This window comes from Xiphophorus couchianus, chromosome 13 (genome assembly GCF_001444195.1).
Source record: "Xiphophorus couchianus chromosome 13, X_couchianus-1.0, whole genome shotgun sequence".
NCBI lineage: Eukaryota > Metazoa > Chordata > Actinopteri > Cyprinodontiformes > Poeciliidae > Xiphophorus > Xiphophorus couchianus.
In genome coordinates this window covers 95,998-111,648 of record NC_040240.1, presented here as the reverse complement: position 1 = coordinate 111,648, position 15,651 = coordinate 95,998, and the positions used below count along the sequence as shown (strand labels likewise).

Genomic DNA, 15,651 nt, shown 5'->3' with positions numbered 1-15,651 from the left:
AAACCCCAATGATGAGTAAAAACATTGGACTTGGTGTTCGCTCGCCCGGACGCGGGTCACCGGGGCCCCACTCTGGAGCCAGGCCTGGAGGGGGGGCACGATGGCGAGCGTCTGGTGGCCGGGCTTTTACCCATGGAGCCCGGCCGGGCTCAGCCCGAAGAGGAAACATGGGCCCCCCCTCCCATGGGCCCACCACCCGTGGGAGGGGCCAAAGGGGTCGGGTGCACTGTGTGATGGGTGGCGGCCAAGGGAGGGGACACTGGCGGTCCGATCCTCGGTTGCAGAAACTGGCTCTTGGGACGTGGAATGTCACCTCTCTGGTGGGGAAGGAGCCGGGCTAGAAATAGTCGGTCTCACCTCGACGCATGGCTCTGGTTCTGGAACCAGTCTCCTTGAGAGGGGCTGGACATACTTCCACTCTGGAGTTGCCCAGGGAGAGAGACGTCGGGCAGGAGTGGGCATACTTGTTGCTCCCCATCTCGGCGCCTGTACGTTGGGGTTCACCCCGGTGAACGAGAGGGTAGCATCCCTCCGCCTACGGGTGGGGGGATGGGTTCTGACTGTCGTTTGTGCTTACGGGCCGAACGACAGTTCAGATTACCCACCCTTTTTGGAGTCCTTAGAGGGGGTACTGGAGAGTGCTCCTCCTGGGGACTCCCTTGTTCTGCTGGGGGCCTTCAACGCTCAGGTGGGCAACGACAGTGAGACCTGGAGGGGCGTGGTTGGGAGGAACGGCCCGCCCGACCTGAACTCGAGCGGTGTTCTGTTGCTGGACTTCTGCGCTCGCCATGGATTGTCCATAACGAACACCATGTTCAAGCATAAGGGTGTCCATATGTGCACTTGGCACCAGGACACCCTAGGCCGCAGTTCGATGATCGACTTTGTCATCGTTTCATCGGATCTGCGGCCGTATGTCTTGGACACTCGGATGAAGAGAGGTGCGGAGCTGTCCACTGACCACTACCTGGTGGTGAGTTGGCTCCGGTGGTGGGGGCGAAAGCCGGTCAGACCTGGCAGGCCCAAACGTGTTGTGAGGGTCTGCTGGGAACGTCTGGCGGAATCCCCTGTGAGACAGAGCTTTAACTCCCATCTCCGGCAAAACTTCGAACACGTCCCGGGGGAGGTGGGGGACATGGAGTCTGAGTGGACCGTGTTCCGTGCCTCCATTGTCGAGGCAGCCGATCGGAGCTGTGGCCGCAAGGTTGTCGGTGCCTGTCGCGGCGGCAACCCTTGAACCCGTTGGTGGACACCTTCGGTGAGGGATGCCGTCAGGCTGAAGAAGGAGTCCTATCGGGCCTTTTTGGCCTGTGGGACTCCGGAAGCAGCTGATGGGTACCGGCGGGCGAAGCGGCATGCGGCTCGGGCGGTTGCTGAGGCAAAAACTCGGGCGTGGGAGGAGTTTGGAGAGGCCATGGAGAAAGACTTCCGCACGGCTTCGAGGCGATTCTGGTCCACCATCCGGCGTCTCAGGGGGGGGAAGCGGTGCAGCACAAACACTGTTTATAGTGGGGATGGTGTGCTGCTGACCTCTACTCGGGACGTTGTGGGCCGGTGGGCAGAGTACTTCGAAGACCTCCTCAATCCCACCAACATGCCTTCCACTGAGGAAGCGGAGCCTGGGGACTCTGGGTTGGGCTCTCCAATCTCTGGGGGCGAGGTCGCCGAGGTGGTTAAAAAGCTCCTCGGTGGCAAGGCCCCGGGGGTGGATGAGATCCGCCCGGAGTTCCTTAAGGCTCTGGATGTTGTAGGGTTGTGTTGGTTGACGCGACTCTGCAATATCGCATGGACATCGGGGGCAGTTCCCCTGGATTGGCAGACTGGGGTGGTGGTTCCCCTGTTCAAAAAGGGGGACCGGAGGGTGTGCTCCAATTATAGAGGGGTCACACTCTTAAGCCTCCCTGGCAAGGTCTATTCAGGGGTCCTGGAGAGGAGGGTCCGTCGGATAGTCGAACCTCGGATTCAGGAAGAGCAGTGTGGTTTTCGTCCTGGTCGTGGAACACTGGACCAGCTCTACACCCTCGGCAGGGTCCTGGAGGGTGCATGGGAGTTCGCCCAACCAGTCTACGTGTGTTTTGTGGACTTGGAGAAGGCGTTCGACCGTGTCCCTCGGGGAGCCCTGTGGGGGGTTCTCCGGGAGTATGGGGTACCGGGCCCTTTGATACGGGCTGTCAGGTCCCTGTATGACCGGTGTCAGAGTCTGGTCCGCATTGCCGGCAGTAAGTCGGGCTCGTTTCCGGTGAGAGTTGGACTCCGCCAGGGCTGCCCTTTGTCACCGATTCTGTTCATCACTTTTATGGACAGAATTTCTAGGCGCAGCCAAGGTGTTGAGGGGATCCGATTTGGTGGCCTTAGCATCTCATCTCTGCTTTTCGCAGACGATGTGGTCCTTTTGGCTTCATCAGATCGTGATCTGCAGCTCTCGCTGGAGCGGTTCGCAGCCGAGTGTGAAGCGGCCGGGATGGGGATCAGTGCCTCCAAATCCGAGGCCATGGTCCTGAGCCGGAAAAGGGTAGAGTGCCTTCTCCGGGTCAGGGGGGGGTGTCCTGCCCCAAGTGGAGGAGTTTAAGTATCTCGGGATCTTGTTCACGAATGGGGGAAGAAGGGAGCGGGAGATCGACAGGCGGTTGGCGCAGCGTCTGCTGTCAAGCGGGCGCTGTACCGGTCCGTCGTGGTGAAGAGAGAGCTGAGCCAAAAAGCGAGGCTCTCGATTTACCAGTCGATCTACGTTCCCACCCTCATCTATGGTCATGAGCTTTGGGTCATGACCGAAAGAACGAGATCGCGGATACAAGCGGCCGAAATGGGTTTTCTCCGTAGGGTGGCTGGGCTCTCCCTTAGAGATAGGGTGAGAAGCTCAGTCATCCGGGAGGGACTCAGAGTAGAGCCGCTGCTCCTTCACATCGAGAGGAGCCAGTTGAGGTGGCTTGGGCATCTGGTCAGGATGCCTCCTGGACGCCTCCCTGGTGAGGTGTTCCGGGCACGTCCCACCGGGAGGAGGCCCCGGGGAAGACCCAGGACACGCTGGAGAGACTATGTCTCTCGGCTGGCCTGGGAACGCCTCGGGATTCCCCCGGAAGAGCTGGAAGAAGTGGCCGGGGAGAGGGAAGTCTGGGCCTCCCTTCTGAAGCTGCTACCCCCGCGACCCGACCTCGGATAAGCGGAAGAAGATGGATGGATGGATGGATGGATGGATAGCTGTTTGGCTAATTCAGTCAATGTTGATTGTGCTTTCAAAGATTAAAGTGAAATGGTCAGGCACTGCGACATCAGTTCAGTGACATTGGAAATATTCACACCCTTACTGATAATGAGGTCCAGTGTGAAACTCAATTGTGTTTTGCTTGGTTAATATGCTGAATTAGACCAAAATGATCAAGAGTATCGCACAGCTTTTGCCCCTCTGTCTTCAGGCTTGTCAACATGGATGCTGAAGTCTCCAACAATTATTAAATAGTCATGATCAATGTATATAAGAGATAAATCATTAAAGTCAATACTATGTTGGAGAATTCCATAAAATTAGTGTCTAAGTTCATTTATAGTCTTTTACCTCAATACCCAGATATTCAAAAGAGGTCAAATGACCTAAGAGGATTTCATTAGAATTTATGAAATTCTTACATATCCACCCCTCCTCATTTTTTGTTTTCTATTCTCACTTGAAAAATTGTAATTAGGAGGCGCTGATTAGATTAGTGCAGGTGATTCAGTATTGTCATCCAGCCATGTTTCTGTCAGGAACATATCATTTACGAATAGACCTTTAACTAAAACAAATCTTATATTTAAAAGAGCCATTTTAAGTGAGTTGGTGGCAGATAGTTCCTGAGATTGAGGTTCCTTTAGACAGGGGATCAGTCTGATGCATTCTGGAAGAAGTCTGGACCCCAGGTTTCAGACCTTAGAAATGAAAAATGGTGAATCCTCAGGGGAGTCAGAACCAGGTGGCTTAGATTAAGTAAAGTCTGATCCATGATCACCAAGAAGGAGAACATGTTAGTTCATTCCATCTGTAAATTTGACAAACTCAGATCCCTGGAGAAGACATTTCTTCAGAGATGTTTTGTGACTTCACTGAAGGAGTGGGGGCCAGTCACTCTGACTCCAGTTGATGTTTTGTCAGTTTGTTTTGGAATAGTTTGTTCCTGATATGTGGAGGGTTGAACTCAGTGTTCCTCTCCAGAAAATGAATCTTTCTTTCTGCCGATTGGAGTCTGTATTTTACTGCTGGTGTCGACCAGAGGCATCTTGCCCCGTCTCAGTTTGGAAGGGGAAACAGAAGGAGAAAAAGTAAAAAAAATCCCACAGTCCTTAGGTTTGAAGTAATCCAGTCAATATTTAATGTCAATAATGTAATTATAACTATAAAAACTGTCTTTAAAATAACTCACAGGTAAAATTATCAGTAAGGACAAGAAAGATCAGAATAAACTGTTCCTCCTTCAGTCAGAGCAAATCAATGTCCTCGGAACAGGGGATTCTTTCCCCTTTTCAGTTAACTGAGATCTAAATCTCAGTTATTACATTTAGATTTAATGGAGTTGGAACCATCACAGCCGAAAATCGATGAGTATTTCCGATGGGGCAGGTGGATAATGTCTCAGTGTAGAAACAGAAATGATGGTGGTGACCCATGCAGATGTAAGCAGACCTTATAAAGGTCAACAGCAGGTAGGCCTGTCACGATAGCAAATTTTGCTCAATGATTAATTGTCTCAAAAATTATTGCGATAAACGATAATATTGTTTGAAGACCTTTTTACACTGATTTAATGGAAATGACCTAATAATGCATGCGATTTCCTGCCAAAGATAGATACACTTTATTTTCAAAAGAACACTTAACACTGGAACTGATAAACAAAATAAACAAAACAACCAAAAACAAAAATAAAATGGATTCTCAGTCTCCATTAACAAAAAACTCACTTGAAAAAAAACCCAAACTAAACAACATAAAGCCAAAGTGGAAATAAATACTGCATTCAACCAAAAGATTATGAAGTCTGTATACTATGTTGCCCTTCAGTAATAATTAGATTTAAATAGAGAAGATGGGCACATCCGACTACCTGATGCAATAGTTTTGCTGCTATTTTTCCACTTAAAACAATCTTAGAACGTTGGTCTTTCTAAGATTGTGTGGTGTGTTACGGTAGATCGTCATGGCGGCTCCGATCTAAATCAGGGGTTTTCCCCGACTGGGATCGTTAACGCAGCCTGTTGAATGTGACAGGTAGCCAATCAGAAAGCGCGGATTCTCCTCTGCGGTTTCTGAGGGGAAATTACATCGGGGAATCCCAAACAGCTGACATGGCGCAACCTGAAGTCCAGCGGACATCGAAGATGATATGTGGAAACAACATTAATGTTTATTCAATATTTCGTGCAAAGAATATAGAAATGACAAGGGGAGGCGTTGGAGCGAAATTGCTACCCCGTAACTTTTCAGCTGTTCTTCGTTAACGTGACGTAAATAGGTTATAATGATTTTCATTCAGTCAGGACTTTACGCTGACACTAGCAACATGCATTGCAGGTAGATTGTAGTAAAGCACTGATTAATGCCTGGTTTTAAAATTAGTTCACTGGACTTGTAGCCATTATTTTGTGCCCATTGTTGGACACCACACGATCAAACCGTTACACCTAGGATTTCTGTGGGCTAATGTGTGGTCTGTCAGGTTTTGAAAATGGGCCGACAACTCGTGTGCGCTGGGCTTTACACTAAGTAAAATGAGGAAGGGGGGTCAGTGGAGATCACCGGAGTTGAGCCTTTTTTCATTCGGTGTCATCAACAGAAAGAGAAAAAGGCCGGAAGACACGATAATGCCGATAATTAAAATGACGTCGATAGTTTTAATTTATCCTACGATTAATTGATTTACCGTTTATCACGACAGGCCTAACAGCAGAGTACTGGAGCAGTGCTGTGGTTAGGTAATGATCAAATGGCACCAACAGGACATTACGCCAGGCTAGTACAAAGCACACATAACAGCTCTAAATAGTTGCCAGAGACATGGCGGCAGCAGGTAAGCTGATTATCTTCGCTTAAACAAAACAGAGACGGGTGCCAAGTAGCTTACTGAATAAGAAGACTTAATTAACAAGTGACTGGCATGTGTATAGAAAAGGCAAAAACTTCAAACAATTAAATTACCAAACTTGAAAAAAGCTGGGGAGCAGCAGCATTCACTGTCACTCACACCAGAAGCGGCTGATAATAATTTACGAATTGAGATCAATAAAGTACATTTAACATGAGTTCAGAAGTGATGACCTGTTTAAAATGCATCCCACTAGATAACCTTGAACCTAACAGATCCACCACAGCTGTGTTAATGTCACTCTGTAAAGGATTGATTTTAGAAATTCAACAATGCCCAAAAGTTTTTTCTTACTTTTTTGAGTCTTCTTGTTTAACTGGTGTCTGTATTTGTCCCCCTTTCTGATCCTTGACCCCTACATCTCCTCAGGGAAAGCCTACAGACCAGAGTTTTATCATGATACCTTCAATGCTCTGTGGCAGAACAGACCTCAGGTCTATGGCTTCAAACTTCAATGGACTCAGATGGAGCCCAATTCTGTGGATCGAATTGTGGCCTATCGGCTTGGCATCAGGCAGGTGAGACTCTCAGATCATACGTAAACTAATACTGTTATATTCAGCATAGTTTTAACTACTTATCTGTGATTTTACATAATATAGGGATAGGGTTGCAAAGGTGTGAAAAATTTCCATTACCTTTGAAAAAAGGTTCCAGAAATGTTTTGAGGTCCCATAGATTATTTTTATGCCCTTGTTTTGTTTACAGTGTAAAAAGCACTGTAAAAATGATAACTTATCATGAAGAATCATAAATGCTCTCAAAAACTTCTCATAAGTCTTAACATTATTTTTCTTTGTATATTAATTGCCAGTCTTGCTTTAAAAAAAATCTTCTAAGTGCTTCTATACATTCATCAGTCTTATCAATATGAACGCTGGCAGGTGATCACTGATGTCATTTATTAATAATCCACTTTCTAATTTGTTCTCTAAATCATTTGTAAAAACATTGTCAAGCAATGTGGCACTGTGAACTGCTATTCTAGTGGTTCTTGTGATTTTTGGAATTAAGCTAAGACTGTACACTGTGTTAATGACATCCTCTGTATCTTGTTTGTTTGGATTTATTAAGTTGACTTCAAAGTTATCACCAACAAACATAATGCACTGCACCCAGTTTTTCACATTAGTAAAGTGTTCCTCTATCCAGTTCTTAAATATGCTTAAGTCAAAACTTGGTGTTGTCTAGACACATCCTATATGTTTATTTCAGTTGTACATGCACATTGTTTACAACAGTTGGCATTTTTTCCACCACTTTATACTTACAATTCACATCCACATACATAGCTACACCACCCACTGTTTTTTCTGTTCATACAGATCAGTTATAACCGGGTCAAAATGCATGTCATTATCACTGTTTATCCAAGTTTCTGATATTACTAAAATATTGAAGAGGTAGGGCAGACCGGGGCTTGTTGTGGCACTTTTTACATTTATAGTTCTTGGAAGCAAAACGTCATGTAATGTTGGGTTCAAGTCTTTTTGCCCACATACAGAACACAATCAGGAGAACAGGAGAGGAACAGATAAATAAAGTTTATTTTGACAATGATGAAATGTGAAATTGTGCAGTTCTTGTCCTGTGGATTGAAGTCGGGGTTGTTGGTACTCTGAAGACAATGGGAGACAGATTGTGAGTTGAAGGGGTATTGGACAAATGAACTTCAGAGGAAAAATGGAATGATCTTACTCGATGTGATGAAGTGTTTCCGCCAGGGGGGAATGACTGGGGCCACTGGGGTAGTGGTCTCTTTGCAGGGGTTCTTGAGATGATCCAGGTTCCAGTGTGAGGTCCAGACGGAGAATTATTTGGAGGTAGATGGTAGAGGCCATGGTGGAAGGCAGACAGGTAAGGTTTTGAAAGGAGAGGCAGGAGTGATCCGACTGCTAGCTAGGAAACCAGGAACTGTCAATGATTCTTCAGCAGAGGCAGAGAGGGACTCAGACAACAAGTCGGTAAAATCCATGGTGTCGCAAGGGGGAAACCAGAAAGCCAGGAATTCAGGCTACACAGTGGGTAAAATCCAAGACCCAACAAGGAAACACCTGAGAGAGGCAATAGGAAAATATTACTAGAAATAATTTCAGAGAAACTCAGAGAGCTGACTCAGAGGGGCGCAAAGCACCATGAGTGGCAAACACTCAGGTGTCGCAGTGCTGGCAGTCCGTTCCTCATATACTCCTAGGTTATGAGGTGATTGATTACAGGTGTGCTGACTCCAGTCAGCAGACACGCCCTCCAGGTAGTGCAGCCTCTAGGCAACATCTAGTGGATCATGAATGAAACAGCAGACAAACAGAAAATCCCCACAAAGAGCCAAAACCCTGGTTCCCAACAGATCATATAAAAAAGAAATGTGTACCAGAGAAAAGACTTAGGTACCGTATTTTCTGGACTATAGAGCGCACCTCACTATAAGCCACACCCACAAAGGCAACCCCCCCTGCTCCGCCCCTCTCAGTTTTCTACAATAAATCTCCTATTAAGGACGCAGCTGTGTGTCTCCAATGCCAAACCATGGACTCATTCACGCTGAGCTTACGTGCAGCGGCTATCGATCTGTACTGCCTTTCCATGATGAGGGGTATGAGTTTGAAGAAATTTCTCTGTCATGCCTGCTGCTGTTCAAGCATGTGCTTGTTCTAAATGAAAATCACACTATCTTCCTTGATTTCCAATTTTGACTTCCAATGATTCACTTCCTACAAAAGAGCTCTGTGGTGGTTGAAGAAATATCCCAAGTCGCTTGGTTCAAATCGTAGGAAAAAAATAGAGGCTTATAGTCCTAAAAATATGGTATTTAGTTTATATTCATGTCGTTTTCTTATTACTGTGATGTTCACATGGTGCTCTGGTCTGTTGTTTTGAGCCGATCCATGTCATGTCCCTCATTTCCGTTACTCCTTGCACCTGTGTCGCTCTCTGATTATTTTCCTTCTTAAGCCTCTCAGTCACAACTACGCTTCCAGATTATCGAACGCTTTCAGCAAGTAGTTTTCGAGCACTCTCATCTTGCCCTCATCATTGCAACCACGCTCTTGTTCCCTGGATTTGCCCCTTTGGCTTTATCCTTGGTTGGATTGTCTCTGATTGCCCATCTGGATCTCGACCTGCGCCTGATCTTGGATACTCCGCTCATGCCCACTCCCACGGATATCTACTCTGCTCTCTGCCTCATCGTGCATGACCTCTGCCCTTCTGACCAAGAATTTGGATCTGGATTTGGTACTTCTGCTGAACGTGGAGTAGGACGGTGTTTGTCTTCACAGACCGTAACAGAGTTGGTGCGCTGCCCTGTATCAGTGCTTCCTCCTCCTTCCTTAGCCCTCCGTCAGTGCAGCATCTGCTCTCTTCCTCGTCCCTCGGCTGATCACTCCAGTACCTGATCGCCAGGCCAGGTTAGTGTTCTCTCTTCACACACCCTCCTCACAGTGCTGCAGCTGACGATCCAGTGTGCTCGGTCTGAGCTGTGTTTTAATAAATCTGAGTTTTCTGCTCACTCCTGTGTTGTGGCTGATTTTCCGGGTCCCTCTAGTGAGTCATTACATACATCTTCAGTGCAAAATTCCAGATTCAATTGAACTAAAAAAAAGCATTGGTTCATGATAAAACTTAGGCCAGTCCTGAATTATGGACCTTGTCCCAACCTGGACCTGGTATATCCAGTCATAAAAACTTGGGGAAAAAAGCGGACAAATTTCCTGTCTGGTCATACTCCTCATCCAGATTTCAGTTCTGGTATACATAGATTGACTTGCCAGTGGTGCAGTATTCATTGGCCCATCCTTTGCACCCAGGGATCTCCCAGGCAGCTGTTTCCAAATTTTCTACATAGACCACGCACAAAGAAAACCAAACCTAAATAGGTTTGGTTTGTGCTGGCATGTGTGTCGGTGAAAACAAGGCAATGATTAGACTTGTTTAAGTGTAATAAAAAGTCATTCACAGACAAAGAAAACATTTGTATGTTCTGTCTGCCTAGCAGATGTGGAAGAGTCTCACGCAGAACATTTTTGAAGCATTTAGGACAATTTACTCAGATTTGTATCTATTTGACAGTATTGTGGCAACTTCTAATGTTTGCATAAATTACACTGCACTTTAAACATTATTTTGCTGTGACACACCAAGATCATCACTGGTACCATTTTAACCCTCTTTAAAAACTTCCTGGATTCACACCTGCTCAATATAAATGTATTTAATATAAACATTAATATTCAGTTTTTGTTACCCCTCCAGGGGGTCTTTTGTGGGCCCTTATATGAAAGTAGGCTGACAGGAAAGGGGGGAAGACATGTGGCAAATGTCGCGGGTCCGGGAATCGAATCCGCGACAGCCGCATTTAGGACTAAAGGCCTCCAAACGTGGGTCGCGCTGTCCCCTACGCCACCACAGCACACCCAAAGGCTTTCAATTTAATACCTTTAAAAATTTTGAATATGAAATTAAACCTCACTCAAAGATTAAACAAATAAATAAAGTTAAGGTTAAACACATAATAATCCATGAGCCTGCCACTCTGCGCATCACTGGCATTGATCCAAACCGGTTTGGTGATAAAAGCTGTTACCATGAAAACAGATTTTATTCCTAAATGATTCAGCTTCCATTTATCACCTAAAGTCTCTCTTCGTAGACCAACAACTACTGCAGTCTTGCAGCACTAGCTTAACAGACGTTCACAACCTGCACTGCATGTTACATTGCTTTTGCCACTGCTTCACCTTCCAGGCCCTCTCCAGTTCCTCCCTGAGGCCCTGGTATTTCTCTAGTTTCTCGTGCTCCTTTTTCCTGATGTTGCAGTCGCTTGGTATTGCTACATCTACCACAACGGCTTTCCTCTGTTGTTTATCCACTACGACAATGTCTTGTTGGTTCGCCATTACCATTTTGTCTGTCTGGATCTGGAAGTCCCACAGGATCTTAGCTCTGGCGTTCTCCGCCACCTTTGGAGGTGTTTCCCACTTTGATCTCGGGGTTTCCAGTCCATATTCTGCACAGATGTTTCTGTACACTATGCCTGCAACTTGGTTATGTTGTTCCATGTACGCTTTCCCTGCCAGTATCTTGCACCCTGCTGTTATGTGCTGGACTGTCTCAGGGGCCTCCTTGCACAACCTGCACCTTGGGTCTTGTCTGGTATATCTGGGCCTCTATTGCTCTGGTGTTTAGGGCCTGTTCCTGGGCGGCCAGGATGAGGGCCTCTGTGCTGTGGTTCTCACACTCACTAGTCCTCTGCCTCCTTGCTTGCGGCTCGTGTACAGTCTCAGGGTCCATGCATTGTTAGTAGTTTTCTAGTCTTAATATCCGTGGCTTTTATCTCCTCCTTTGGCCAGCTAATTATTCCAGCAGGGTATCTGATTACTGGCAGGGCATAGCTGTTTATCGCACGGATTTTGTTCTTGCCATTGGCTGGCTTCTCAGGACTTGCTTTATTCGTTGGAGGTATTTAGCTGTGGCTCCTTTCCTTGTGCCACAGGAAAGGAGCTGTCCTCTATGTCTGCTATTGTTCCTTCTGGATTCATTCTCCCTTGTGTATCTCTTTAGGCGGCTGGCCAAGGCTTGGAGGACAAGGACTGGTACTGGTCTTTTCAGCTCAATGGGGCTGAAAAGTTCTGACATCCAGGTTCCTCCTTTTTGCCGTAGCATTTGTGTTGTATCTCGTCAATCTCAAGTTGTGATAGCAGTTGCCGTTTGCGGATGTTGGAACACTGAGCTAATAGTTCTTTAGTGCTTAGTGTTGACTGTCGAAGTAAGTCGAAGTTTGCATGTAACCTCTCTGATTAGGGTTACTTGAGTAGTAGCATTCCAACAGATCCACATTTTCATCTCTCGCCCATTTCCGTCTTGTTCCAGTAGCCCATTTGTCATCAAGGTGCTCTGGTTCCCCAACACCTGACGCAGACCTTGTTTGGCCGGGCGACGTCTGAGCCGGCATGTTATGCATATTAGTATCTCTCATGGTATGAGGTAGGCAGTAGCTTGAAGGGTCTTGCCTAAGGACCCAGACTGGATTTGAACCCCCGCCCTCTCGGGTGATATACCAATGCCTTATCTATTGAGCTATCCAGCCAGCCATGAGAATAAATATATATATATATATATATATATATAGAGAGAGAGAGAGAGAGATATTATGTCGTGACTATGTTGTCTTTGGTTATTTGCACAGAATCCTACCTAAGACCAGACAGCGATCAGTAGCACACTGCTGGCAGTTGTTTAGTGTCCTACGAAGCAGAGAGCTGACGTTGTTGTTTCTCCTTACATCCAGTGGGTGGCGCCCTTGAACATTTATAAAGAATAGACGCCTCAAGGACCGCTTTTGCCTATTGTCGCTGACGAGATCTTGGAGCGATCGACCGCTCCACTCAGCGTTATAAGTTTGACAGGCACAATGAAATATCAGCGCATTTCATCAATCACAACTCGCTAAATACTAAACAGATTTTCACGAATTTTTTTACTGTAACCTTTTTCAAACAGCTATCATAGCTACATTTACAAGGAAGTTATTTTCTTAAGTATTTTTGAATTGGCTGATAGATAGTTGAGCATATTTAAATATTCTTATTGGGGAAAACAATAGATTCGGAATAGAATATTTTGATATTGATGTATAATGAGCATTTTACAAAGCTCACAACCAGTCATAATTTTTAATATATTATTTGGTAATATCAATACATATTTATATAAATAAACACAAAATAATACAATCATAGAGAAACAAAGATGATTAAATATTGATTAATACTGAATAATATGTATTAGGCTATGCATATGCACATGCGTATATAGATAATGTCTATATAGGTTTTATTCATGTTTTCCAGCCGAGGAGTTGTAGCTTAAGAGATTCAGCAGCTGAGATTCATCAGTGTAGTGAATCCGTCTCTCCTTAAAGACATTTCCCACTTCTTCCTCACATCATTGTCTTTATGAAACCTTCAAAACAAAAATGGGAGCTGTCTTATTTTTGACAGAGTGAAAGAATTACATATAAATAACAGCCTTTGCCACCTTGTGTCGCATAATCTAAGTCAATGTTAGGGAACAATTAAGTCTCCTTTAGCCTTCATAGCGGGGGCTGAATCCCGCTATAGCTTGGTGTAATACCAAGCTTGGTATTACACCAAGCTCTATAGCTAATATTAGCTGGCATTTTGTCAGTGGACATAAATACATTATAGTAATATTTTATTTACAAAAAATAAACGGTAATATATCCGTCTTACTTGTGAAACGTTATCCCCCGATATCTCACATCTATAGTCCGTCGATCTGAGCAAAAATATCCGGCAGTGCTGAGGCTTCTTCTGCTGGTTTGGTTTAACCAAGTAGGAGGGATGACCGCTCCAAGATGGCCACCTCAGTGAATGTATGTAATTTATATTCAATCTTTTCTATTTTATAATTGCATTGTATTTTATGATTGTGTATAGCACTTTGGTCCTGTTGGTGTATAAAGTGCTTCATAAAAAAAGTTGGTATGGTATACTAATCATTAATCATTTTTGCTTTTCTGTCATATATGTGTTATGTATATTTCTAAAATTATGCATATATTACTAAAATATATATAAGATTTTGTGAGTTTCTGTGTGGTTTGTAAAATTCTCATCATATATCAAATCAGAATATTTTATTCCTATTCTACACAGTTACTGTTAACCCCACCAAGAATATTTCAATGTGGTGAACCATGTGTCAGTCCAGTTGAAGAAAACCCAATGTCCTTGTACATGTAGCTATGATAGCTGTGTGAATAAGGTTTGCAGCAAAAAATTGTGAAAATTCACAATTTGTGATTTTCATAATATTTGGAGTTATTATTGATTAAATGCTTAGATACTTCATTGCGCCTGCCAAACATATAACTCTGAGTGGAGCAGTTGACCACTCCAAGATGGCAGCCCTCCGTCGCGTCACAATAGTCAAGTGCTGTCCATGACCACCTACTCTTTATTATGTCTATGGTTCTCAATACCCACAATGCACCAGGCATGATGTCACGTGCAGAGAAACGTCTGCACGTGGGTGTGCCTGTGTACTTACTATGGATTTTAGCAACCTGTGCCACCCATAGACAAACGTCTGCACGTCCCACAGTAACGCCTGGGAGTTACTGTGGAAACAATTATGAGTCTTACTTCTGGTGCCCACCTGAAGTAGCAGTAATACACTGGTTAATTTGTTGTAATCTATGTTCATGGTAGAAGTTACATTCTCTTTTTGGTTATTGTACAATATTAAGTACAATTAGCAGATGGACATGACAGACAAATCATCTGCTATCAGAGATTTGCTCAGTATAGAACAAGTCACTGATAAGTTTAATCAGGAGTAGGGGTGCCACCACAAATTTTGGGCTCCAAGACAAAAAATGTATGCAGCTGGTGTTACAATTTCTTGATTCTATCTGATCCATCAAAAGCGTCACAATTTTAAAGGCTTGCAACTGCCTTGCTTTCTTTGGTTCAATCCTGATACTAGCACAATTCTTACTGCTAGTGAATTTTACAAGCAACAGTCTGCATACTGTATGCAAATAGGTTTTAATTTTTTTTATTATTAGTTTCAGCTAGTTTTCTTCATATTTGTTAAAACTGTCACCATGTTGTGACAGTTTGTTCTGAGACAGATAATCTGTGAAAAGATCAATCTCCTCCAACTCCTCCCTGAACTGCTATTGCTGTCTGAAGTAATGTACTGTTCTGACCAAAAACAACCAATCAGAACTAGAAGGAGGGTTTTTGCGCTCCTCCTAGTTCTCCTCCAATCAACCTCATTAAATCACTACTAAATGTGCTATTGGCAGAGAAACAACTTATTGTTATAGGAAAGCCATTTAGTCATTGGCGGTCGTGCTAACTAGACTGAGGATTCACAACAGGCTATGCTAGTGTAACCGGTGTATACTATTAGTGCTCTTTACTGATCACCTAGTCTTATACAGTTGGTTAACCTTGATGTGTTCTGCGTTGTGTTCAGATGAAGAAGGGAGTCGGACCACAGGAGTTACTGGTTGTTCTTTAATGCAGGTTGCTGGCAGAGGCCTGCACAGATAGAAATAAAAATGCCCTTTAACATGCAGCTCTTCCAATCACAGGACTCGGAATTCCCCTCTTCTCAGGCAGCCTAGCGCCAACTGAAGGTAGTACAGTGCTGATGTCATAAGACGCTCTCTTAAAAGTGACAGTACAGGTACTAGTGCTTATCAAAATAAGTAAAATAATAAAATTCTTAAAATATAACAAAGAAATAGGATTCTTCAGTGTTAATCAGGATTTGGTGAAATTTCAAACATTATAATAAAAAATAAAAGGACATTTCCTAAAGTCATTACATTAGCTACAGCATAGCACAAAGCGAGGGTGGTCGTCTCTCGGACAGTCACCGACAATCCTACTCCCTTAAGATTATTACACTAAGTGCGCTATTCAGAATCACACTTCTGTTTTTACACACCTAGAAACAAGGGCCCTTCGTATTATTATTCGTCATGAGTCCCTGTTCACTTCAG

General features: G+C 44.6%; 1 protein-coding gene across 4 annotated transcripts in view; it reads left to right on the top strand.

Annotated features, from left to right (window-relative positions):
- LOC114156682 (MAM domain-containing glycosylphosphatidylinositol anchor protein 2-like) overlaps positions 1 to 15,651 on the top strand; it is a 217,929-nt gene that overhangs the window by 140,522 nt on the left and 61,756 nt on the right. For all 4 annotated transcript variants that reach the window (XM_028037250.1, XM_028037249.1, XM_028037252.1 and 1 more), the window contains one exon: positions 6,483 to 6,631. In XM_028037250.1, coding sequence (XP_027893051.1) covers positions 6,483 to 6,631 — 149 coding nt within the window. The remainder of the gene's footprint in view (positions 1 to 6,482; positions 6,632 to 15,651) is intronic.